At 37.1% G+C, this 27392-nt stretch overlaps 1 protein-coding gene across 1 annotated transcript in view; it reads left to right on the top strand.

Annotated features, from left to right (window-relative positions):
• Window positions 1-27392, top strand: part of scn1laa (sodium channel, voltage-gated, type I-like, alpha) — a gene marked incomplete at its 3' end in the record, with an annotated part of 75340 nt that overhangs the window by 33903 nt on the left and 14045 nt on the right. The window contains 7 exon segments of the mRNA XM_079820723.1: window positions 3856-4032; window positions 6335-6691; window positions 11532-11966; window positions 20914-21046; window positions 23554-23708; window positions 24005-24178; window positions 25366-25488. Coding sequence (XP_079676849.1) covers window positions 3856-4032; window positions 6335-6691; window positions 11532-11966; window positions 20914-21046; window positions 23554-23708; window positions 24005-24178; window positions 25366-25488 — 1554 coding nt within the window.

The following is a 27392-nucleotide window of genomic DNA, read 5'->3' as shown; positions in this document are numbered from 1 at the left end:
TATACAATTATTAAAATGGATGCCACTTAATGGGGCAATAAAAGCCCTCCCTACACCTACAACTACCCAATAAATGCTTTTATTTTTATTAAACATTTCGTTAGGCACTTTATTTCCATTTTTAGAACATTTTCTTAATGTTTATTGAATGTAAATGCCTTTCCGATGTGATATGTGATGGGAAAAGAAAGAAGAGCGAGCTCTGCAAAAAAGTCACAATTGTGAGAACAAAAAGTCGGAATTGCAAAATGTCAGAAAATCGAGAAGAAAAAAAAAACAGTCACAATTGCAAAAATTCAGAATTGTGAGAAAAATGTAAGAATTGAAAGAATTATTTTTTTTTCAGTGGCAGAAACAAGCTTCCATAATAATGTCTTAATAATATGTACTAAGTTATATAACAGTGCGTTTTAGCACAAACTAAGGCATTCTTATGGTAGTTTAAATGTCCAGAATGAAATGGCAGTGCTTACAAGGAAGAAAAAGATGCTAAACAAGAAGAAAAAATACCTATTACCCACTGACCATTTTTATTTTTTCCAATTCAAACGTAGTAAAATAAAGTGTATATACTGTATATAAAGTTTGAAAGTATATTTATTTCAAATTATTAAATGGATGCCACTTAATGGGACAATAAAAGCCCTCCCTACACCTATAATTAAATGCTTTTATTTTTATTAAACATTTCGTTAGGCACTTTTTCCATTTTTAGAACATTTTCTTAATGCTTATTGAAAGTAAATGCCTTTCCGATGTGATATGTGATGGGAAAAGAGCGAGCTCTTCAAAAGGCGCATTCAAACCCGGGTCGATCGCATCAAAACCGAGATTTTTAAGCCTTATGTTTTACTGACTACGCCACTGAAAACATTGTGGCATGCCTGTTATTTTTTTAACCTTGTTTTTCCCAAACAGGCATTGTTAGGCTGAGTAGTGCGATAAGCACTTGCTAACAAGGCACGCTATTTGCACTTTGTGTATAAATAAAATTAGCCCCCAAGGATTAAAAGCACAATATGTAAGATTTTTTTTTAATTAAAATATCCACTAGAACGATGTTATATATTTTGTTGACTTGTGTACTTACATTATCCCAAATGTTTCCAAGAATCAATGACACAATACTCGTGTTACCCTCCAATTAAAAAACAAACAAACACCAAAGACGCTTTATTATATCATGTGTTTTATTAGACATGTGAGCAACTGTTTGGAGACATTCATCGACAGAAAACGAATCATAGCTCAACACAGTTAGTCTTATTGTTTAAATCTCGTCTTGTTTTACTGCAAGTACCATGTTTTACCATGTCTAATATAGATCTAGCTCAGAGGTTTTCAAACTTTATGATGCCAAGGACCCCCAAATAGGATTAATCTTTTATGAGGGACCTATATATTTATATGTATGAAAAAAACATTCAAACTGTTAGATAAATAGTACTCGTGACATTATAAATGCATAACATATTGTTTCCAAACTTAAATTGGCTATACTTAAAGCAGCACTAGGTAGGTTTTTGCTCTCGGGGTCCCCCTACAGTTGAGAAACATTATTGTCCTCTACTACTGTCGTAAACTGTCATTCTACATCAGGGGATGCATCGCACGTGCATTTATTGACATGACAACTATGATAGCCCTGAACTCTGCCGGAGTTCACATGCAGGTGTTCTGCTTGCGTCGCGTGTGAAATGTCTTCATCTCAGGTACAGTGGCATATGTTTCAGCATGTCAAATGAATATAATTTCATGGGTTTTATTTTTTTCAAACGCCAAATGATCGCGATGCTCACGTTTACAAGCCAGCGTCATTATAGTAGCCTAGTCTATTGGTTCCCGTTTTACAGAATCTATATGATACTTCAATTCAATGTTTGAGTGGTAGGTAATAACCATATATCGTCAATATTATAATATCAAGCTACCCTAGATGAATCTGCAAATTTGAAAAATCGATTTGCATTATAGTTTGAGGCAAGACCAATATCACAGACATGTTAGGTATCCTAAAATATGATTTTATTCGTCTTGCGTATTTACTTGCAAGAATGTAGCCCCTCCTCCTCCAGCTCATGCCAACGAGCAAACGCTGGCCCAATGTTGATCCTCGTCCTGCCTTTAATCCCATCACTTTCTCGTTTCCTCTTTTTGCTTTCCTCCGACAAAACCTTTGCTTTCTTATTTTTCTGTGCTGCTTCGGCCATGACTATAACATTCGGCAAACAAATGATAGTTGGGCTCGCACGTCCGAATTTAAGGAAGTGGGGGTAGTGGTGGAAGTGACGTATATGCCGTAAAGCGGTCGAATTTTGTAGTTCTTTTTTTTCTCGGGTTACTACCCAAAACCCAAAGTTTAAAAGTACGATTAAAAACGATACAGACCCCGTCAGGCTATGGCAGACGTGTCATTCAACCTATTGTAAGTCGATGTATCATCACAAGAGGTTTGAAAATATATTATAAAGGTTGAAAAGTTACCTAGTGCTGCTTTAATGTTGGATGTTAAACCTGATAAAGAACATTTTCAATTAAAAATGATGGTAACACTTTACAATAAGGTTGCATTAATTAACATTAGTTAACATTAGTAAATGCATTAGTTAACATGAGCTAACCATGAACAACACCTCTGTTCAGCATTAATCTTTGTTAACGTTAGTTCATAAAAAAACAGCTGTTCGTGGTTTATTCATGTTATTTCACAGTGTATTAACTAATGTCAACAAGATTTTAATAATGCATTAGTAAATGTTGAAATTAACATTAACAAAGATAAATAAATGCTTTATAAGTGCAGTTAATTATTAGTTCATGCTAACTAATGAAGTTAACTAATGTTAACTAATGAACCTTATTGTAAAGTGTTACCAAAATTATTTATTTAAGCAACTTTCACAATAAATGTATATAAGCAGCTTACGTACTGCGTTAAGAATACCGCCTTAACATATACAATTATGGAAAGTATGTAGGCTATACGGCAAGAAAGGAGAGAAATATTTAGAAATGAAACAAAATGTTCGGTAGACTTTATCCATTTTTGCTTTGTCTTTTTATTCCCTGAACTTTTCTGGGGACCCCTTAGAACCTTCTGGAGGACCCCGGACCCCAGTTTGAAAACCCCTGATCTCGCTCACTGCAGTGTGAACAAGTGTCTCATAATAGCCGCTGTGCAAACACACAGAGTAGCATTATAACATAACTTTTAACACACTCAAATGTATGTAATATGATAAAACAGTGCTGCGTTACCCCACATATGCATGAGAGGAAGCGGCGACTGTGGCAGAATAAAAGCTCTGCTGCTCTCAAGCCGTGTGTCGCGCTCGTCTCTCATTAGCAATCGCTCCAGCGGCCTCGTTCCGCCCCACCCTGCTTCATATACAGTAACGCTAATAAATCTTTAATACATCAGCTCATTCATGAATATGATTTCTGCCCGAGTCCTATCAGATTCTTTTCCACCGGCTGTAGAGGTGAAGACAACAACTCCCATGATCCGTGAAATGTGCCATCAAGCTTCACCTTTGTTTTGAATAACTTAGTGACTTCTAGCAGCGAAAATTACATATTGTGCCTTTAAGCCTAGTCCTTGATTAAAATGCATGTTTAACTGAAAGCAACTTGCACTGACACATCTTAAAATATATCATTGCCATTGTTTTGTGTCGAGATGCACACCAGTAATGTTTTTTTTTTCTTCTAAAGCACATTTATAAAAGCTACTTAAATGTCCTAATCCTGGCTTAATCTAAACCCTCTCTTTGAAACCAGGCCTAGAAGTAATTTAGATAACAAATGTTAACAAATGGAACATTATTGTGAAGTGTTTTGTCTCCTTACCTACAGGTTTTCATAGGCATCTTTACTGCAGAAATGATATTCAAGATAATTGCCTTGGACCCGTACACTTATTTTCAGGAAGGCTGGAATATCTTCGACAGCATCATAGTCACACTGAGTCTTCTGGAACTTTGTTTGCAAAACGTAGTGTCTGGAATCGGTTTTCTTAGGCCATTCCGACTGGTAAGAGTATCCTGCTGTTATGCATCATTTCCAGTGACCTAGATGGCATATAAAGGCAGCATTGGGTGCGCTATTAAAGGGGTCATGACATTAGAAATCAAATTTGCCTTGATCGTTTGACATATAAGAGGTCTTTGTACCATTAAAACATCCTGCAAGTTTCATATCTCATTATACACTGATCAGGATATTGTGTTGGTCCCACTTTTGCTGCCAAAACAGCCCTGACCCATCAAGACATGGACTCCACTAGACCCCTAAAGCTGTGCTGTGGTATCTAACACTAAGATATTAGCAGCAGATCCTTTAAGTCCTGTAAATCGGACTTGTTTGTTCAGCACATCCCACAGATGCTCCATTGGATTGAGATCTGGGGAATTTGGAGGCCGTGTCAACACTTCAAACTCGTTTTTGTGCTCCTCAAACCATTCCTGAACCATTCTTGCTTTGTGGCGGCGCATTATCTGCTGAAAGAGCCACAGCCACCAGTGAATACCGTTTCCATGAAAGGCTGTACATGGTCTGCAACAATGCTTGGGTAGGTGGTACGGGTCAAAGTAACATCCACATAGATGGCAGGACCCAAGGTTTCCCAGCCGAACATTGCCCAAATACATTTGCATATGACTGCCTCCAGAGCAAAGCATTGATGAATAGTTTTACATCATTGCACCATAGGCCCCGCCCACTGGCATTCAGTCGCTTAACGGCTGACATTTGCTACACTGGATTTGAGCGTCGCATCAAAATCAAATAGAGCCCATTATAATCAGTGACGCTGTCTACACTGATACAGCATACAGAAGTGTGTTCAGTTTGTGACATACTCAACACGCTCGAGTCTGTCGACAACAGGACAAATTAAAGAGTGAAAGAACGTTCGCTTTGACGTGTCCAGTTTAAACAGCTCCTTTGCACCTCTGTACAGACTTCATATTGATGTTTTGTTGAGCATTTTGTTTTGTAACAGTCATAACAGTGACCCTTTACTGACAAGCCTTAAAGGTCCCGTTTTTCCTGTTTTTTTTGAAGCTTTGATTGTGTTTACAGTGTGCAATATAACATGTGTTCATGTTTCGCATGTAAAAAAACACAGTATTTTTCACACAATTTACTTATCTGTAAACCGCTGTTTTCACTGTCCTAAAAATGGCTAGAAGATTTCCTTGTTCTATGAAGTCTCTCCTTCAGAAATACGTAACGAGTTCTGATTGTGCCAGCGGTTCCCGTGTTGTGATTCGACAGCAGCTTAGCGCACGTTGCCCAAAAAAGGTCACGCCTCTTACCATAACGGGGAGATGAACGCGCTCAAAGTACAGCCCCTAAAGGCCAAACAAAGGTGATTTGACTCCGGGATGAAAATAACAGCGTCTGAACGACATGGCGACAAACGCAACCGAACCGAACCGAACGCAACACTTCCTCTTCTCCACGAGGGAGCAACAAGACCACGCCCCCTTTTTTGCAGGATGTACATGGATGTAGTCCAAACCGACCGTTCGCTGTAGGCTTTGAAAGGGAACTTCTGTTAAATAAAATATCTCGCTTGGCATTGAACTTTGAGCTTTATAACTTTACAGGTATTATTTATGCTCTAACACCAACATTACACACTAACTAAAGTTTGAAAAATGGGATCACGAAGAACAGGACCTTTAAAGGAGCCTTGAAAACTGATCGTTTAGAATGAGGGTTCAAAATAATTGTTTTTCCACACACATTATATAATATCTATATTTTTTTGAGCAAATTAACAGTATAGTGAACCTCAAGGAACATATTAAAATATTTAAAAAAATGTATGTCATGACCCCTTTAATCTGAAGGTTGTTTTTAAATGTACTATTTATATGCAATGCTGCCTTCATTTTCTCTTTCAAAATCTTAAGACAGTGTAAAATTGAGCCTCAAATTCCAACTTGCACGTTCATTTTAAATTGTTATAATATTTTACAAAATTACTGTTTTATTGTATTTTTTATCAAATAAATGTAGATTAGGGGAGATTCCCAAACTTTTGAACGGTATAAAACATTAAACAATTTAAATAAATTAAAAAGAAAACACTAAAAAATTGAATCAATCACATAATTTTAATGTACAGTATGAAAAAAAATTGATTTTATGTCAATATAATTGAGTTTTGCTCAATATTACATTTAACAGTTATTAAGTAATTAGTGTTTTTAAAGATTATCTTTAAATCAGCGTTAGATGACGGTAAATATTAGAATGTATCATATCGACCAATACTAATACATTTTTTATTCATACTAATTTTCTATGCCACTTAATGTCACAGCTGAGGGTCTTCAAACTAGCAAAGTCCTGGCCGACTCTGAACATGCTAATCAAGATCATTGGCAACTCACTGGGCGCCTTGAGCAACCTGACGCTTGTGCTAGCCATCATCGTCTTCATCTTCGCTGTGGTGGGAACGCAGCTGTTCGGGAAGAGCTACCGTGACTGTGTGTGTAAGATTTCTGAGGATTGCACGCTTCCTCGCTGGCACATGAGCGATTTCTTCCACTCGTTCCTGATCGTCTTCAGGGTGTTGTGCGGGGAGTGGATCGAGACCATGTGGGACTGCATGCAAGTGGCGGGACAGCCTTTGTGCTTAACTGTGTTCATGATGGTCATGGTGATCGGGAATCTGGTGGTACGTATAGTTAACCTCAGTTAATTAGCATAAAAAAACCTGGGGCCTCATTTATAAAGATGTGCTTAAATGGATCCTTAATGTGATCGTGACATATTATTATTAGTGCTGCCAGTCAAACTAATTAATTGAAGTTTTTAATAAATTTTTATCCTTTCACAGTTACTCTCCAAATTAATGTAGAAACAACTTAAAGACAGTATATTTTAAATACTTGTTGTAATGGCATCTTTTTATGAATGAAGGCCAGTATCACTGATATTAATATTGCTACTGATGTCTCATGAAATAGATTTTTTTAAACATTAAAGTTAGACATTCATTACAGTATAATTGAAAGCTATATCATTTTCTACATTTATTTGGCTTTAAAAAGAACAACTTTTAATTTAAGTGAACCTAACCCTTCACATAAACCCATTATAATAAATGTCATATTTAAATGTGACCTTCCTACCTGACGTATACAGAAATTGAAGTTAGCAAAGAGTCTGCACTGCATAAATTCTAAATTAAATACACACTCTAAAAAAAAAAAGGTTCTATATGGCACCAAAAATGGTTCTTGGCTCGTAATCATAGGGGAACCTTTTTTAGTGCTATATAGCACCAATTTTGGTGCTTCAGTGGTTCTTCAGCGGTTCTTCAGAGGTTCTTCAGCGGTTCTTCAGAGGTTCTTCAGCGGTTCTTTGACTAAGGTGCTATATAGCACCTCTGAAGAACCGCTGAAGAACCACTGAAGCACCAAAATTGGTGCTATATAGCACTAAAAAAGGTTCACCTATGATTACGAGCCTTTTTTTTAGAGTGCAGATTAAGCATTATTAAAGCTACAATTTTCTCTGTCACCTTTGTTCTCTGATTAACAATGAAAGACATCACAGCAACTGGTTTATTAGGCTGCTGTCACTTTAAGATCTGCCGCTGCCGAACATGACGTGGATCTGAGGCGCTGTCATGAGCATCTCATTTTCTCACAGCTCTTTAAAGGAACTTGACTCTTCTGTAGTTACATCGTGTACTAAGACCGACGGAAAATGAAAAGTTGTGATTTTATAGGCCAATATGGCTAGGATCCAAGGGGGTAATCCTACACCCGGAAAGCGTACCTTCCATAGGGGCAGCCATTGCTAACCAAGCCATCACCTGCTGTTAGCATCCCATTGACTCCCATTCATTTTGGCGTCACTTTGACAGCGAATAACTTTACATCTGAGGCGTTTAAAGACTCCATTTGTCCATTGTTTATTTCTAAACAAACACGACAAATGTATAAAAGGCTCCATTATCCTTGTATCTTACACTATCGCCCTGTAGAAGCCGTTTTTGTAAAAATAGGCTAACGATTGCGTCATAACCACGCGACTCTCTGTCGCACAGTAAAGAAATTACCGTATATACCCGTATAGACAGGAGAAGAAGCTCGCAGGCAATCTTTTACTGTCTATGAGGCAATTTATTAAAATAAATAAATACTACGCAAAATGACAAAATAATTAATCAGAATACTTACCAAAAGTTGCTCCTGCTCATGTCTCTGCAAGATTCGGTGATTCAGATTTCACTTTGCACAACTACTAGCAGACTTACAACTGTCAGACAGGTTGCTCACGTCACATCTACGTCGTCAAGCTCAGTCTGAGGCTGCGCAGTACGCTCAGCCATCAGGAAGTGAGTGCTTCTACTTGACTTCACTTTCCTCCGTGGAAGTTTATGGGGTCGCTGTGTCCATTTCTTTTACTGTTTATGCTAGGAACTATACTCTCATTCCTGCGTAATAATCCATGAACTTTGCCGCCGTCCCATGGGTGCAGTGTAATATCATTGCGCCGCTGCACTCATGGTACGGCACAAAGCTCCTTGATTATTACGCAGGAATGAGAGTATAGTTCCTAGCCATATCGGCCTAGAAAATCACAACTTTTCATTTTCTGTCGGTCTGAGTACACGATGTAACTACAGAAGAGTCGAGTTTTAAATAGGAAAAATATCGAAACTCTTTGGTCAATTTTTTGAGCGAGATGCTAACGGTCTAATCAGATTCAATGATCTATGCCAGTGCTTCTCAATTATTTTCTGTCACGCCCCCCCTAGGAAGAAGAAAACATTTCGCGCCCCCCAACTCTCAGCCGCGACTGTAATAGTATAATTTGTCTATAAAATTACACCTCTGCAAAACATTGTATCCTTATTAATATTAAAGAAAAAAGAAATATAGATCAACTTACAACAAAGAATAACTTTATTAACATTGTTTTTTAGTCTGTAGCAGAAAAGACTTAAAATGCATCAATTTGGTTGAAATTTAAAAAATTAAATCAAATTAAACATAATCAATAAATAATAATAAAATTAAATTGATCAGCAACATTAACTCAGGAGCACAATCTATAAAGTCTGTAACAGAAAAGACTTAAAGTGCATAAAAAAATTCAATCCTTATTTAAAGTGCAAACATTTTTTGACCATTTGATACTGAAAAATAGAATACAATCAATAAATAACAATAAATTCTAATTGATCAGGAACATTAACTTTTTTACAGCACTTGCGTCATCCAGCATGACAGAGACCATGTCTAATGCTGCAGGCAGTATCAGCTCCTCGGCTATGGAGTGGGGTTTTTTGCACTGAGCAATTTGGTACGCCACCTTATATGATGCCAACAGTGCTCGCTGGTTTACTGAAGTTGCATTCACAAAGCGGGACGATTGTCGGCAATATTCGACACGTTTTCGATGAAAAAACTCAAGCGGCTTATCAGCGTGATTGGGGTGTAATGTCTGTAAGTGACGCCTTAATTTATTTGGCTTCATACTGTCCGCTGCCAACATTTTTAGACACAGTAAACATACCGGTCTTTCTTCGTCTCCCACTGTAGTCGCAGTGAAGCCAAGCGCAACATACGCTTCGTCATATTTCCTCGTCTTAGCTTTCGGGAGGCTTAACGTGTTTCCCTCATTATCTCCGTCTCTCTCCGACTTTCTTTTCATCCCTGTTAAATATTTTTCCATGGTGTTTGTTATCTACACTTCATATCTCCTGCTCTTTGATGTGTGCTCTTGTTCGGTGCAAAAAAAACACTTCCTGAAAAAGTATTTTCCCCGGGGACTCGCGCTGTTGTCTTGACTTCCCCTGTTGTCGCTTCGAGCCCCCCCTGGGGGTCGCGCCCCACTATTTGAGAAGCACTGATCTATGCTAAGCTATGCTAAATGAGCTACCGGATGAGCTTTTTTCTTTGGCTCTGCATCAGCCGTCCCTGCACCATCACTTCCGGCGAATAAGGTCAAAATACATGCAAAATACCGGCGGGATCTTAGATATATACATAGATGCCTCATTAGTGCCTGCGCGGATCGGTTGAATGAGGCATCTACGTATATATCTCTTTGGTCACGCCAGTATTTTGACCTTATTCGCCGGAAGTTATGGCGCTGGGAATACTAGATGACATTCGTCTGATAAGAGGTAAAAAAATAATATAAATACTGTTGGGTTTCTCGCAGAAACCAATCGTTTCGTGTCTTAAGACATCACTGTGTCGCCACGAGCCGCAGGGTTTAATAAGGATTCGTATGTCTGTGTGTTTTTACTCTCATTGCTCTCATAGTCTAAAATATCCCCATTGACAAGCATTATACGACTATCACACTGCAACGGTTGAGTTAAAAATCTTCATTTGTGTTCTACTGAAGAAACAAAGACACCTACATCTTGGATGCCCTGGGGGTAAGCAGATAAACATAAAAAAATTGTTTTTGGGTGAACTATCCCTTTAACTAATTTAAGATATTATGTAACTAATTTAAGACTTTGCTTATCAGAATACTTAACAAAATGGGCATTTTGGCATAATTCTCTGTGTTATTGTTCATTCAAGAACGAAAGAGAACTTAATTCCTGTCTGTCTGAGAACTCGAGTCTTTCTGTGCGTTATGTGTCACACAGTCAGGGCATTCACAGACAGCGCATTCTCTTTTGTTTTGTAGCGCTTGAATGGTTTTAAAGCATTTGCATGAATATGAGCATGATCATATTGTAACGCTAGCCAAAGGATGACAGAAAAAAAACGGGTGCTGTGTTAATTGCGTTACATTTTTAAAGCGTTAATCTGAAAAAAATAATTGCATGGGTTAGCCAATAACCGATAATTCTAAATCCAATTTTTTATAGAATTTTTGAGAGCCTAATTACAAAAACAAAAGTCTCAGCATTAAAAGCTATGGCCCAAGCATATGGGCTTTAAAATTTTGGCCAAACGATATGGTGGCAGGCTCTTCAGTTGGTGTATGCATAAGAACATTTTCATGCCAGTTTCTACCTTTTATAAATCTGGATCTGTTCCTGATTTGCCATTGGATAAAATCGATGGGCCCCACTTTATATTAAGTGTCCTTTACTATGTACTAGCATTTAAATTATTCATTTGATACAATGGACTTTTTGAGTACATATCTTCACATTGTACTTATATTTAAAAAAAAAAAAAATACCTGCATGTACTGTAGCTACAGCTGTAATATATTTCTATAATTACATCTAAAATTGCACTGTTGACCAACTACACCTACAAAGCGGTCCCTAATTTTACCCTTATCCCACCTCAATAGCAGCAAAAGTGTTTTGCAATACAACATCAACACAATAAGTACATTGTACCTTTTTTATATATAAGCAGTAAGCACAAAGTAATGACACCTAATTTAAATTGTGACCAATCCATGGTGTTTAGAATCTAATGTAATTGTACATGCGTTTTATAAATGAGGCCCCTGAAGTGTGTGAAGTTATTCTGAACCTGTAGTTGGTTGGTTTCTTCCTAATTTTGCCTTTCCTTTAGGTTCTGAACCTATTCCTCGCTCTGCTGCTCAGTTCCTTCAGTGCCGACAATCTCACGGCCAATGACGAGGAGGTGGAAAAGAACAACCTGCAGATAGCGGTTGGTCGAATCAAGAGAGGATTCGCTTTAGTTAAGGCCTGCCTGCAGAGTTTCTTCCGGAGCGGCTGTATAAAGAGGAGAAAGCAGAAAAAGAAAACTCTAGATGGGAACATGGGCATGATAAACTGCAAGGGGATAAATGATAACTCCAACCACACCACAGTAGAGCTGGTTAAATCCACTGAAGGAACGGATGTGGATAGTGACATCGAGAAATATATCAGCAACCCAAGCTTGTCCGTCAGCGTCCCGATTGCTGAGGAGGAGTCGGATTTTGAGTGCCTCAATACTGACGATTTCAGCAGTCTTTCCTTAGACCTAGAGGAAGATAAAGAGGTAAGGATAAAGTTCTCTTTTTTCAAAGACCTCAGGATGTTTTAAAGAAAGCATTGAGCAGGGATATGTGTGGATTTTAGTGCAGATCGAAAGCATGTTTTGGTATCTATTTTTGCATTTCCTTCATTCTAATGCCTCTCTAATGTGATTGAATAGAAATTTTGAGCACAGTCACTTGAACAAAATCCAAAATGGCACTTACATACACTTCTGTACAAAAGTTGGGGTAAGTTAGGTTTTATTATTTTGAATTTTATTGAAAACATCTCTTATTCTCACCTAGACTGCATTCATTTAAACCAAAATACAATAAAACAGTAATATTGTGAAACGTTATTACAATTAAAACTCGCCGTTTTCTTTTTGAATACGTTTTAAAATATTATTTTTTTCCTGTGATGCAAACCATCATTGATTTTTCATGAATTTTCAGCTTCATTACTCCAGTCTTCAGTGTCACATGATCCTTTAGAAATCATTCTAATATGCTGATTTTCTGCTCAAGAAACATTTATGATTATTATCAATGTTAAAGGGAAAACAGTTAAAGGGTTAGTTCACCCAAAAATGAAAATAATGTCATTTATTACTCACCCTCATGCCATTCCACACCTGTAAGACATATGCATAGCCAGCAATTAAATTTCCTCTCTAGATGATCCATTAATGTACTAAAAACATATTTAAATCAGTTCATGTGAGTACAGTGGTTCAATATTAATATTATAAAGCAACGATTATATTTTTGGTGCGCCAAAAACACAAAATAACAACTTATATAGTGATGGCCGCTTTCAAAACATTCGATTCGATACGCTCCAAAGCTTCATGAAGCAGTGTTTTGAAAGCGGCTATCACTATATAAGTCGTTATTTTGTGTTTTTGGCGCACCAAAAATATTATTGTTGCTTTATAATATTAATATTGAACCACTGTACTCACATGAACTGATTGGAATATGTTTTAGTACATTAATGGATCTTGAGAGAGGAAATGTCATTTCTGGCTATGCAGGCCTCACTGAGCCTTCGGATTTCAACAAAAATATCTTCAGTTGTGTTCCGAAGATGAACAGAAGTCTTACAGGTGTGGAACGGCATGAGGGTGAAGAATAAATTACGTTATTGTCATTCTTAGGTGAACTAACCTTTTAATATTTTTGTGTGAACCGTGATGCATTTTATTTTCAGGATTCTTTGATGAATAGAAAGTTCCAAAGAACAGCATTTATTTGAAATAGAAATATTTTGTAAATTATGAATGTCTTTACTGTCACTTTTGATCAGATTAATGTTTCCTTGCTTAAAAAACATATTAATTTCTTACTGACAACAAACTTTGAACAGTAGTGTATTACATGAGAGGTTTGCGTTAACAGAATAATTTCTGTTATTAGCCACATTTTAAAAACATTGATGGATGATAATAATTATAGAGTATGATTTTGCATTTCCCTTCTCTATGGATTTTCCATTAGTGTTGGATGTTAATAGGGATTAGGAGTGAAGGAAATGGGAGAGAAATGAGAGAAAACCTATACCAAGTCGTAATTCAGTTAAAAGAGTTTGATAAATAATGGGATATCTACCACTTCCAAATACGTGTTTGATCACAATGCATCCTGGGTGCATTCACCCCTGACTTTGGATGTAGATCCAAACCAGAGTATGTGAGCGGAGTGGAGCGGCAGCAATTAGGCTTTATCCACATTAAATGTTAACTATCATTGCTGCTTTTTGCAGTGCAAATTTTGTTTGGAAAGATGAAATGGTACTTTTTCATCAGTTATTTTATCTACGGGTCACTACATTACAGATTTCTGCTCATTCAAAATCAGACACAGATAACTTTAAGCAGATAAACACTGTAAGATTACATTTGTTTGAATGCATTAGAGAGAGTGATTGTGTGTGAATAAGTGCTATCTGTTTAAAATGTGCTTTCACCCGATCATATTCAGTATGTAGAAGGTACAAAAGAATTCCTTGAACTATAATATCCCGCCATCGCAGTCATCATAACCTGTACATTTTTTTCTGATTTGAGTGACCCATCTGTATCAAGCTAGTTAAATGTGTTTAACGTGTGAGTTCTGGCTAAAAATGCAGTTATATTATGGACCGTTGGCATGAATTGTACTCGTGATGGAGCAGTAGTGGAGCGCTCTCGGAGCGAGTGAAATCCAAACATGATCCAGTCATTGAAAACGTGTTAAAACCAGATTTAAAGGCTCTAAAGTCTGGTCTGGTTGGTGTGCAAGTTGTTTTCCGACAGCGCTTTCATAAGTGTGCACCAAGTCCCCTAGAAATGGTGGATTTTGTATGCATTAAGCATGACAGCAATGCACCCAAACTCATGGAAGTGAACCGCTATTGATGACATAGGTTACATCTTTACATGCTCCAGGTCAGTGTAATATACTTATTTTGGACCTCAATCAGAATAGATGTCATATTTAATTTGAGGTGAATGAAAATGAGGCTATGTGAAATGTGAAAATGAGGATACAGTAGGTGTACAGTTGTGATGGCTTAAGCTCCTACACTCTAAAATTTGCTGGGTTTCAACCCAAATTTGGGTGAAATATGGACAAACCCAACCGTTGTTTGGTTTTAAAGTTTTAATTTTAATATGTTTTATCCATATTTCATACGAATTTGGGTTGAAACAACCCAGCATTTTTTAGAGTGTAGTTCATGTTTAATTATCCACTTTTTTGGAAAGATGTTGTAGCATTCCTATAGCCGTATAGCTCAAACTGTAGACGATGGTGCTAGCAAATGGGATTGATATTGAGGGTAAATGGAGGGTCAATGTACTTTTTAAGTCCCTTCCTGTGTATAAAAGCATCTACCAAATGTGTAAATGTACACAACAGTTCAGCCCATTGAGCAATGGGAGGAATACTTCAATAACAGTGCAAATTATGTCATGAGTTATTGTCACGTACTTGGCCCCAAAAAATGAAAGCTTTCTGACTGTATCACTGAGTTTCTCAGTGGCGTAATTGTGGTCAAGTTCCTCTCCGGTCGGGTTAATTGCAATGAGTGCATTGTAGATAACGTCAACATGTAGCCCGACCCATTATGGAAGAGAGGTCAGGGAATATCAGTCTTCAGATTGCATTATCCGCCATTTAAGTGCTGAGTGTGAATGTTACCCTCATGATAACATGCTCATTTGCTTCCTGCTGGGAATCGAGGATGTGGTGGTCTGTGGTTTTGGCATAAAATACTGATTTATACTGGTCATTTGTACGGAAAGCTCTTTGAAATTGTCCAAAAATGTCTATTGCTTTAGTTTTGTGAAGGCTGTGCTGATAGAAGATGGTCAGCTGTATCGGCGACGGCTGATGTCTTTAACGATATGAAGATGATTATTGGCTTGTTTTCCCATTAATGCATTAAATTAGTATTATTGTTGTTATTGTTGATATTCTTTGTGAAGAAGGCATGTTCCCATAATGCGACAGGATCAGTGAGCTGGTGGACAAAGCTTAAGAAGTGTTGATTATAATTATAATAAACCAAATAATGTACACTACAGTATAAATATAATAAAAATATATTTTTTTTTAATATTTTGCCAATGAAGAGAGGCCAAAATTGGAGTTATATTCTATTAGTCAGCAGTATGGCCACATATGAAGATATAAAAGCATGTATGACTTTTTCAAGATCATTCTTTGATAAAACTGGTTTAAACTTCGCAATCCTTTATAATTGAAAGAAACTATTCTTTACCACTGTATTTATTTGACGGACAAATTTGACATCTGAATCAAAAATTATGCAAGACTTTTTATACAGGCTGAAAACTGCCCCAGGACTCTTTACCGGCAAACACAACATACTTTTCTTTTCTTTTTTGTTGCCAAACATTTCTGTCGTTTAACATTAGAAAATTTGAGTTCATCCAACGTTTCACCTCCGCAAGGAAATCCAGCAAAGAATTTTCAGCCGCATTACTTCCTGCTTTAAAAGGAAGATACAACTGAATATCATCAGCATAACTATGATATGAAATGTCATATTTATTAAATATAGAGCTCAGCAGAATCATGTAAAGGGAAAAAAGTAACGGCCCTAAAATAGAGCCCTGAGCTTGAGGTACCCCACAAGTTACAGGAGCAGCAGGAAAAAAATTATTCCCAATTTTTTTGTTAACAATTGTTTTTATTAAATAGTATAGGAAGACTTAAGCCCTATTTGGACGGTAATTGTTTCTCACGTAAAAGTCCGTAAAAATAAATTAGCATGCCATCTCAGTGATAAAACTCATGAATTCGGATGGCGATTTATTCACGCGGTGGAGGAGCGAGTTTTATATTCATACGAATCTGGGAACACACTGCTCACGTGGTCAGTCGAATGATTGTCTGCTGTAAATAAAATGTCATATGCTTGGTATAATAAGAATAAATGCATATTTAATTTGATAACAGGAAAATAATATCCTAATTATTATTATTTTTTAATCTGTTGTAAAATAGGAAGATATATAGACGTACAGGTTTTCTGTCTTGTGTTTAATCTCAAAATAAAGGATGTCATTTTATTCCACATGGCCGAAATAAGTGAATACTGCCTCTTATTTACATGAGATAAACATAAAGCTGCTTGGATATTTTAACAAATATAATTGCTGCCGTAATAACGGCCCATTTCAAATGTTTACGTGCTTTTCTTCTTTAAATTTTTTGAGCGGTGATGAAATATATTGCTCTTGTAAATACTTGCCAGCATTTCAGTAATAAAAGTCTAGATCTTTAAAACGCATCCAAATTATGGCGAAGCGCAACCATACGGTGCTCTGGAGTGGTCAAAAAGGATATAAACAGTGAATTTTGAAACTCTGAAAACTGTGGATTCGGACGACAATTAAATTACCACACAACCTTGGTGTTTGTCTAAAAACAGTAGGTCATTCGGCCTGGGATTTTTACGCGGGTGGTGGTAGAAAAACACTAACATTCTGGATTTGGACGGCAATAAAATCACTGATTTGCTGTCCTAATAGGGCTTTATACTGTACTGAGGAATTGCAAGACAATGATTCCCAAACTTTACTGCAAATGTCCTACCCTGGTAAGAACGGTACCAACGCTACTCCATTTACCCCGACACGCCGCTCAAGGCACTCTAACAAAAGGACATGATCCAGCATGTCGAATGCCACACTCAGATCTAACAAGACAAGACCGACACAGTTTAGATGATCAACTTCTAATAAAATATAATTTAATACCCTAAATTTCATAATATATTTCCATGATATTCTTAGCCATTAGGTCGGGAAGTTGATCCGTTGTGGAGCAACTATGCTCGAACCAGAGCTGTTCGGACCAATGAAATTGACAGGGCGGGTTTTATATGATGATGGACAGATGATCAACAGTAACGTAATCATCCATGTCACCAAAGAGCGCTTGGGTTGAATTCGTTCATTCCTAAACAGAGAACTTGTTGGTATATGCATTCACCTTTTTTCAACACCGGCAAAGATCGTTTACACTCATCTTCTTCTTCTACTTCTTCCAGAGTGCGTGCAGTTCTGTTGACAACTATGCGCCGCTCCGTTGCTCTGATTGGTTGAAGGTCTATCCAATTGAGTGCAGAGGCATTTTCTTTCCTGGTTCTGTTGAAACACGCCCCATAATCACAGCCCAATGGAGCAGCATCAGACTCATATTCTGACTAGACTCTGACTATGACGACATCAGGCTATTATATTCTGCTAAAAATGAAGAAAGCTGACAAAATACAACCTTTTCTAGGATTTATGCCTTGAAAGGATGTTTAGAAATAATAATATTATACCGTTACCTTGTGTGCTGTTTGCATGAGGAGCGTAAATGAGAGCGTTCTAGATCAGTCGCTTACGGGGTTGCAGTTCAGTTGCAGCATGATAAAGCAGACAGAAAGGCAGCTCATTTTGGACCAGAGCCATGATTGCTGATTGATGGTCTTCAAGACATCAACGGATGATTCTGTATTATTGCTCCTATTGATTTATCTGTCATTCTGGTACTCTGACCAATCTTTTTACCTCCAGACAAGACGCAGAGTGTTTTTTTCTTTTGGTTGCATGTCTCGCACATTTTAACATGGTCTGTCTTTGCAGCATTTCTGAGATGCTCTCAAGTTTTACAATGAGAGACGACCTGTAAAACCTTTTTCGTATGCATCCCAACTAACCATAAAGACAGCTTTTAACATTCATGAAAAAGATGTTTCTTGCTAATGGGTTGTTTGTACATTTCATGCCATGGCATCAATATCATCTTCAGTCCTAGATAATGGTGCACAGTTTACTCGGATTCCAGGCCTCTCTGCATGTACATAACAGCTCTACACATATTTATTATATTATTAATGTCAAAGTTAATTGGACAAGCCCAATAATGCGTAAGATCTTGTCTACATTACAAGTACAATAAACAGTAGAACGTTGTGCTAGCAATGCCATGGGGTTAGATTTCCAGGAAATGCAAGAGCTGATCAAATGTTTACCTTGAATGCAGTCACTTTGGATAAAAAAAACATCTGCCAAATGCATATTAGTTAGGCAAACAAATCAGCATGATCTGGAAAATCCATGTATTTTACTAAAAGGTATTAGATATGCAAACCAATGGCATTATTGCCCTTGATTTTCAAAATGACATTAGACAGAAAAGGCTTAGAGCCTAACAAGGACTCCAGACGGTTTTTTTTTAGCTTGATCACAGAGGAAGGCGGTCATTTGTGTATGGATTTCATCATGGCATTCCTCCACAAGCTGCTTCAGCATCAGTTTTTTGTTTAGCAAACCTCACCAATGTACGTTTTGACCACATCTTCATAATATGCTGCGTTATACTTGTAGTATATACTGATTAAGGCATTTGTGAAGTTTCCAAGCAAATTGAGCCTGTATAGTAAACATTCGGGCTATTTTTGCATAGCAGGTACGTGCTGTTAAAGTCAACATGACCCTATTTGCCTTTTTAAAACACATTTGAACCGTCCATTGGTGCACGTCATTCCAGAGACAATAAATGTTTTTCTTTATACCCTTTAATCAAAATCCAAAATTGCGCATCCTTTGAAAGGACTGATAACATCAGCTGACATTATGAATCCCTTTTATTTTTCCGAAACTACCTGTCAACTAGAGAACACTTCACAATCCAATCAATTCCTGATGGATAAAATAAAGACATTTTGAATATCCTGTTTTGCTCTGAAATGGCACATTACAAAAGTAAAATAGCTTGTGAATGTTATTTCATGTTGACTTTAACGTTGATAAAGCTAATGCTGACTGTGGCTTGTTCATTACTAAAATGATAGGCATAAAGAGTGTATCATTATTCATTTATTAAACACATTTGATTAGTTTTGTTTGTTTAGTTGCTCACAACATGAACATTTTAATTTTGTTGTACATCATAATCTTTTATAAATGCAACACTATATCCCATCAGTGTTAGGTTAATATTATTGATATACTATTAAAGCATTGTCATAATGAGTGGCTGTAATGAAGCACCCAACAAAAGGAAAAGTCTTTATTAAATCTACACAAGACATACACGTTACAAGCATTTATTAATATTTTGAATTAGCTTTAATTTTTATATTTTCAGTTTCCATTTTAATTTTAGTTTGTTTTAGGAATTTTGCTATGCTGATTTTGTCATTTTTATTAGTTATTGCTTTTTAAAAACACTTTTGTAGTCATTTTAATTTCTGATTTTAGCATTCAAAATGCTATATTTATATTTCATTGTTTTTCATTTTTGTTTCAATTATAGATTGACGATAGGGATATAATAGGGATGCACAATATATATCGGCCACCATATCGGTGTTGACCATTTAATGTTCATTTTTAATGTTATCTGCCTGATAAGAAAATTAGGCCGATATATTAAAGCCGATAAGTAATGTATAATTTCTTTCAGCTGAGACACTTCAGATGTACACTGTTCATCATGATGGTTGTGAATTGCTTGAAATATGATTAGAATCACTTCAAATAAGGAAAATATAGTTCAGTGCAACATGTGCAGAGCAAGTCGGTCATATAGAATAAATAAAATTATAATGAGAACATCATAATTGTGTGCATGGGACATGGACTTTAATGGTGAGACTTCTGTTTTTTGTAATCAGGCTCTCAAATCTTATATAAAAAAGTGGATTTAAGATTTGGCGTCCAATATATCGGTTATCGCCTTTCAAATATAAAGAATTATCGGCATCGACTACATATCGGCACATCCCTAATTTTTAATAGTTGAAGTTTTAATTCACAATAATAATAACACTGATTCCCATCCTTTAGTGGGTCATTCAGTCTATGAAATGGGTGCATTTTCCCAAAATGATCATACAAAGAATGTCTTCATTTTTTAATAATTTACACTGCGAAATCTCAAGCTAAAAATAATATACAGTAAATATGTATAATTGGGATGTAATTGTGCCTTCAGAAAGGTGACATGATATCTACAAATATCCACTTTACAATAATCAATTTTACTTTGTCATCAGCTATTCATTGTTAAAATGCTTAGCAAGTGTGATTATGCAATAATGAGAGACAAAATGCACTATATAAACCATTCAGGACAGACCTGATATGAGCTCAGAGATAAAGTGATTGTAAGTGCTTCTGTAGAAGTCAATGTGATTTTCAACAATGTTTGTATATTTTGCATGCAACTTTAAATGTATAGTTTTGTGTATTATGATTTATCTCAGAGCTCGGTTCATGGCTTATACATTTTGGAAATGCCTATGAACTAGTCTATGTAAGGCACCACATTAAGCAAACCCTACTTCTCCGGCTTTGCTCAGTGACTCAGCTGAAATGACTGACTTCAGAAAGCGTGTGCACATGTATCATCTCCTCGGCGGTTGCCACAGTAACACATGATGTGTCTGTGCTGGTCTTGCAGAAGCTGTCTGACGTGGCTCCCAGCTCTTCAGAGGGCAGCACGGTGGACCTCAGACACCTGGGTAAAGAAGGAGAAGATCCTTTGGACTTCGAACTTGAGGAATCTTCAGAACCAGAAGCTTGTTTCACACCAGGTGATTTAGCTAATAGTTTGTTCACTATATTAAGTCTGTTGTAAAATGTGTTCTTCGTCCTTCAACTCTTACAAAAAGTTTAGTATATCAGTGGTAAAATACCATGATGGTTTAAGTGTAAGTTTGCCGATTTGTATTGTTACAATGTTGGTAGTATATGTACATGAACAATGTTTACTTGTTCACCGTGTTACTTAGACAGATAAATTCCTGTTTATTTGTCAGCAAAAATCTGCCAGATGACGCGAAATGTTCTAGAGCTTTCATGAAAACTACAGATTGTATTTCCGCATTCTTGTATCCCTGCCAACAGACAGTCGGATTGGCTGAGGGTTATTAACAAAACAGTTAAGCCCAAAGTATACTTCGTAATTTTCATCATTAGGGTCTGCATGCCAAAAGCATGAGCAAGGTAAATGTTGTGAAAAGAATTGTGAACTAGGTCAGTGGTTCCCAACCAGGTGAGGGTATATGGGGTGGACAACCCTGGCGTATCCCTAGCCTGGTCCTACCAGACTCTCGTACATTTCATTTGTACAGAGAGTATGGCCAATCTTCATTGACAAGCGTTAACTTCCTTGAAGGCTGGAACTCTGTTGAAGTTTAAAACTATTGGATCTGCCCAGAGCCACTCTGGATCTGCCATAACCAATCGCTAACATTTGGTCGTGACGTATTGCTAACGTTCGCCTTAGCCAACTCCTTCACCACTAACAGAGCGAGCTGGAAAATCAAACTTTTCCCGAACCCCGTGGGGAGGAGGGCCACAACATCATGGCCACCAACAAAACTCAGCAAAGATTGTTCTTGCTCCGGCTTTATCTTCTGGATATTCGGCAGCGTTGCCACAACGGACTGAATGGCTTTGCTCACATATTTCTCCACCGCCATTACTGAATTACAATTCAAACTAGCGCACAACATCAACGTCATAGTTCTCAGTCTCTCCCTCTGTTTGCTGATTGGAACGGTTAAAATTTGGCAGAAGAAAACCAGCGAATATACCCCAAACCCAGACGATGTACTGAAGGAAAATGAAAATTGAGCAGAGGTACATAGGAGGGCGGAGCCAGGCTAGCGTATTCCCAGAACTGCACAATTTACGGTATGTTTATATGACAACAACATACTAAAAAGAGACGACAACATTGTCAAAACGATCCCTGTTCACACAGATCTGTGAAAATGACTAAAAAGGCTGTATTATGCATGCGAGGCCAGTAGGTGGTGATGTCACTTTGTCAAGAAACACCCAGCGTACATGTAATACGCATGCGTGAACCCAGGTCAGTGGCGTGAACAAGTAATACACATGCACATGGCATCACCGTTTTCACAAATTCACGTTTTTGTTGTTTACATTGAGACGGTAAAGGCATAGTTTTTAAAACCTTGCACCTTGCAATCGACGAGAATAATTTTTGAGCAAAAAACAAAAAATATAATAACTTTATTCAACAATTTCTTCTCGTATGTGCCAGTCTCCTATGCAGTTTACGCTGTTACCGCAGTGCAGCGCTTCCTAGTTCTACGTCGGAACGGCGGTTCACCATTGGCCGATGCTGTAAACTGATTTGCACAAGCTCACCATAATTGGACAGTTGAAGACTGGAAAAATGTTGCCTGGTCTGATGAGTCTCGATTTCTGTTGAGACATTCAGATGGTAGAGTCAGAATTTGGCATAAACAGAATGAGAACATGGCTCCATCATGCCTTGTTACCACTGTGCAGGCTGGTGGTGGTGGTGTAATGGTGTGGGGGATGTTTTTTTGCCACACTTTAGGCCCGTTAGTGCCAATTGGGCATCGTTTAAATGCCACGGCCTACCTGAGCATTGTTTCTGACCATGTCCATCCCTTTATGACCACCATGTCCCCATCCTCTGATGGCTACTTCCAGCAGAATAATGCACCATGTCACAAAGCTCGAATCATTTCAAATTGGTTTCTTGAACATGACAATGAGTTCACTGTACTAAAATGGCCCCCACAGTCACCAGATCTCAACCCAATAGAGCATCTTTGGGATGTGGTGGAACGGGAGCTTCGTGTCCTGGATGTGCATCTCACAAATCTCAATCAACTGCAAGATGCTATCCTATCAATATGGGCCAACATTTCTAAAGAATGCCACCTTGTTGAGTCAATGCCACGTAGAATTAAGGCAGTTCTGAAGGCGAAAGGGGGTCAAACACAGTATTAGTATGGTGTTCCTAATAATCCTTTAGGTGAGTGTATTGAGTGTGTTTGTGTACTATTCATAGTTATTGTGAAGAACTACACCTGTGGTTACTAGGATAGGACACCTTTCTTTTAATAGAAGCGTCTGCTAAATTAATAAATGTAAGGGAACTGACTTCTTAAATCCACTGGGTAAAAGTACTTCAAATAATAGGGGGAAAAAAATGAAAAGTGAAGTTAACGGCGAGAAAAGCTGTTCAGTTATCTTTTTGTTAGTAAAAATGAAAGATTTTGAATATTGATAAACAAATTGTTTTGGTTTTCAGGCTGTGTCCAAAGGTTCCAGTGCTGCCAGGTGGATGCTGAAAAGGGCATATGGAAGAAGTGGTGGCTGCTGAGACAGACATGCTATAACATAGTGGAGCACAGCTGGTTTGAGACCTTCATCGTCTTCATGATTCTGCTTAGCAGTGGTGCTCTGGTAAGGGGAAATGTGTGGATTCGACTCGATTTCAATAGTTTGAATCATTTCTAAACTAATGACACAATCTAAGAAGTAGAATAATACAGAGCAAATTTTTTTATTAGCAGTTTTGCTATTTTGTATAAATACTTTTTGGTATTGAATACATTTTATGTTTGTTTATAATCAACATTTTTCTCATTTTGTCCACTATCCTGGATGGATTTTTTAGCTTGTTGCAATGTATGCTAGTTTAATTCTAATTCTTTATTTCCTTACATCAAAAAGTTTAACGTCTTACATATGTTTTTCAGGCTTTTGAGGACATTTACCTTGAATCAAGGAAAAACGTAAAGATCATACTGGAATTTGCTGATAAAGTTTTCACCTACATCTTCATTCTTGAGATGCTGCTGAAATGGGTCGCGTATGGATTTGCCAAATACTTCACCAATCTCTGGTGCTGGCTGGACTTTGTTATTGTTGATGTAGGTTCAGCTTTTGAATTTATATGATATCAAACTGAGCCGCCCAAGATTACAGTTACAACTGTGGTCATAAGTTTACATACACCTTGCAGAATCTGTAACATGTTAGTAATTAAAAAAAATAATACCGCTCTGATTACACTATTTCACATACAGATGTTTACATATATTCTAAATCCCTCCTTTCCCAGAGCTACTCTGCTCTGATTGGTCAGATGGCCCAATCTGTTGTGATTGGTCTACCACTTACAGCGCGTGTTTCCCATTACCATAAAGGGAAATTACTTCCCATTACTTCCTAAAGCTCAGCGATTGCACACACTGTACAGTAACGATGACGTCGATCTTACCATATCAATCCGAGCGCTAGTCCGATGATGAAACATTGTAGGAATTAGTTATTCAACCCGAACCTCCATCGCAAGGACGACTTGAGCAGAACGTTTCTCAGTGATACTCATTTTGAGGTTTATTATGAGATGTTGCAGCTGTAATTCCTCACCATCAGCATTAACAAGCTTGTGTCCATCAACAAACCCATGTGTGTATTTGTAGTTTATTACAGTGCACATGCAGGAACTGTATCAATAACAGCACAAACATTAGCCCAGCACTACGTGAATGACTGACGTTTGTAAAACAAATCTTGTTCCATCCTTTATCTTTACTTAAAGTAGTTACAACGACAGACAATCTGCATTAGCAGACACCGTTTTAGGTAATTCTGCAGCCCACAGCTGATGAGCAGAAGTGTTTCAGTAAGACAGTAATAGATTCTGTCACAGATTTTGTCTGTGAGTTTGCAGGATTACCTGATTTGCATGAGTCCTTTTGTGAATTGGTGCTAAAACAATGCAGACAGCAGGTGCAAATCATCTACATCAAATCATTCTTAGTAATTTCCCCCCAGTGGTTATAAAAGCACCATTAGCAAGAGAGCATCAGTGAACTGTGTGTGAGCTGAGAATGAGCGACTTGAAATGATCGCTTTTGTGTGTGTTATGCATGTGGTTGCTTGTGACTGTTCGAGTTTATGCTGTTTGATAACAGTTGGGTGAGCAAACTACTCATTTGTACATTTGAAAGGCTATATTTCCCATTAGAATCCGCAGGGAGGTAGAGATTGGAGCAGGAAGGAAGGCAATTGCGCCTGCTTTTCTCCTAATTACCTCTGTTTATGTGTGTAGGTTTCTCTGATCAGCCTGGTGGCCAACGCCCTGGAGTATTCAGAGCTGGGCGCCATCAAAACTCTCCGAACACTGAGAGCCTTCCGGCCCCTCCGAGCTCTCTCGCGCTTCGAGGGAATGAGGGTAAAATCTCTTAATGTGGCCTCTATCGTGAAACGGATCATTTAGAGGACTTTATTCAATCAAAGGCTATATTCACACTGTAAACTTTAACGCCAACTCAATTTAAACCAATTCGTTCAAACAAATGAACTTTTCTGAGTTTCTCGGAGTTCTCAAAACTGACACATTTTTAGTAATCTGAATTGTTTCATTGTTTTGAGTTTTATGAACTTGTTTCGTTTAATTTAGGCGAACTTAAATTTAACTGAAACTGGGCTGAGATTTTTTATTTCCCAGCATGCTTTGCCATGACATTCAAAAGGGACAGTAATAACCAAAATGAAGTGTTATATATTTTGTGTGTGTGTGTGTGTGCAAGATTAACGTTAAGTGGCAGATTTAGCAGTGTTTAATGTTTTGTTAGTACCATTTTGCTACTATTATGCTGGTAGCATTTATTGAATAGCTAGTTAAACTCTCCATCCAGATATAAAAGATGCTGTCAGTTAATGGAGATTTGATGGATGGACGTGTGGCTCAATTGAACTCTTGTGATATCAAAAGTGATCAGACTTTTCCGTTTTATGGACGTCACCATCCATTTTAGCATTTGAACATTTGTTAACTCAGAGTTAACTGATTTTTATTTTTACAAAATTTGAAACCCTGATTGGACAGCATGTAACTAGTATGCAGCCTCTTTTTAATAATGTTTATTGATTGGTTTGTTTGGTTGTTTGTTACACTGTTGACAACATCCTTTAAAAATTATGAAACCTTGAAAATGGGCTTGTCAAAGACTTAAAACGATGTTAACCTAAGGTTTACTGCAGTGTGAAAAGTCCTTTTCAGTCGTTTTGTGTTGATACATCTGAATAAAGTCCTCTGAGCAGAACAGCTTATTAAAGTCAACATGAAACACAGGACAACCAGTGATATGGGTTTTCCCTAAATTGGAGTTTGTGAAGGAACCGAAGGGGGTTCACGTGTTGATGTAAAGCTAATAATTATTCAAATTATTCAAATGTAATATTCAAATAAATCATTTTAAAATAGAATTAACACACTAAAAAAGATGAAATATTTTACACTACCAGTCAAATGTTTGGAAAATGTACTATTTTGATTGTTTTTGAAAGAAGTCTCTTCTGCTCACCAAGGCTGCATTAATTTGATCCAAAATACAGCAAAAACAGGAATATTGTGAACTATTTTTACAATGTAAAATACCTGTTTTCTATTTGAATATATGTTCAAATGTAATTTATTCCTGTGATGGCAAAGCTGAATTTTCAGCATCATTACTCCAGTCTTCAGTGTCACATGATCCTTCAGAAATCATTCTAATATGATGATCTGCTGCTCAAGAAACATTTATTATTATTATCAATGTTGAAAACAGTTTTTTTTTTCAGGATTATTTAATGAATAGAAAGTTCAAAAGAACAGAATTATCTGAAATATAAAGTTTTTGCAACATTATAAATGTATTTACTGTCACTTGATCAATTTAATGCATCCTTGCTGAATAAATGTATTCATTCCTTTAACCCTATCGAGTCGCGCCGGCGCGATCGGCTCACTTTTTTTCTTATCAGTGCCAAATAGACTCAAACAACTCTGTCGATTTTTATAATTCATGCAAGTGTTATACATCATTATAATCTGTTAAGTTTCTACTTTTATTTGTGCACACTCAAAACAAAAACAAAACTTTGTGCTTTTTGCAAAATAAAGAAAACAAACATGATGCACGTTCTGTCATCTCTCAGCCCGTTCATTCTGAAATGCTTTTGAAAAGGAACTAAAACTCAGCAAAAATTTGTCTCACAGGCATGAGAAATATGTCTACATAATGCTTGGAATGTCTACTTTTAAATGAGTTAAGTCAAATAAAAAACAAATATTCTCAGTTTATGTAATAC

Source organism: Gobio gobio, assembly GCF_949357685.1.
Source record: "Gobio gobio genome assembly, chromosome: 7".
Lineage (NCBI taxonomy): Eukaryota > Metazoa > Chordata > Actinopteri > Cypriniformes > Gobionidae > Gobio > Gobio gobio.
Note: the sequence above shows the minus strand (reverse complement) of the source record. Positions and strands in the feature narration are given on the sequence as shown.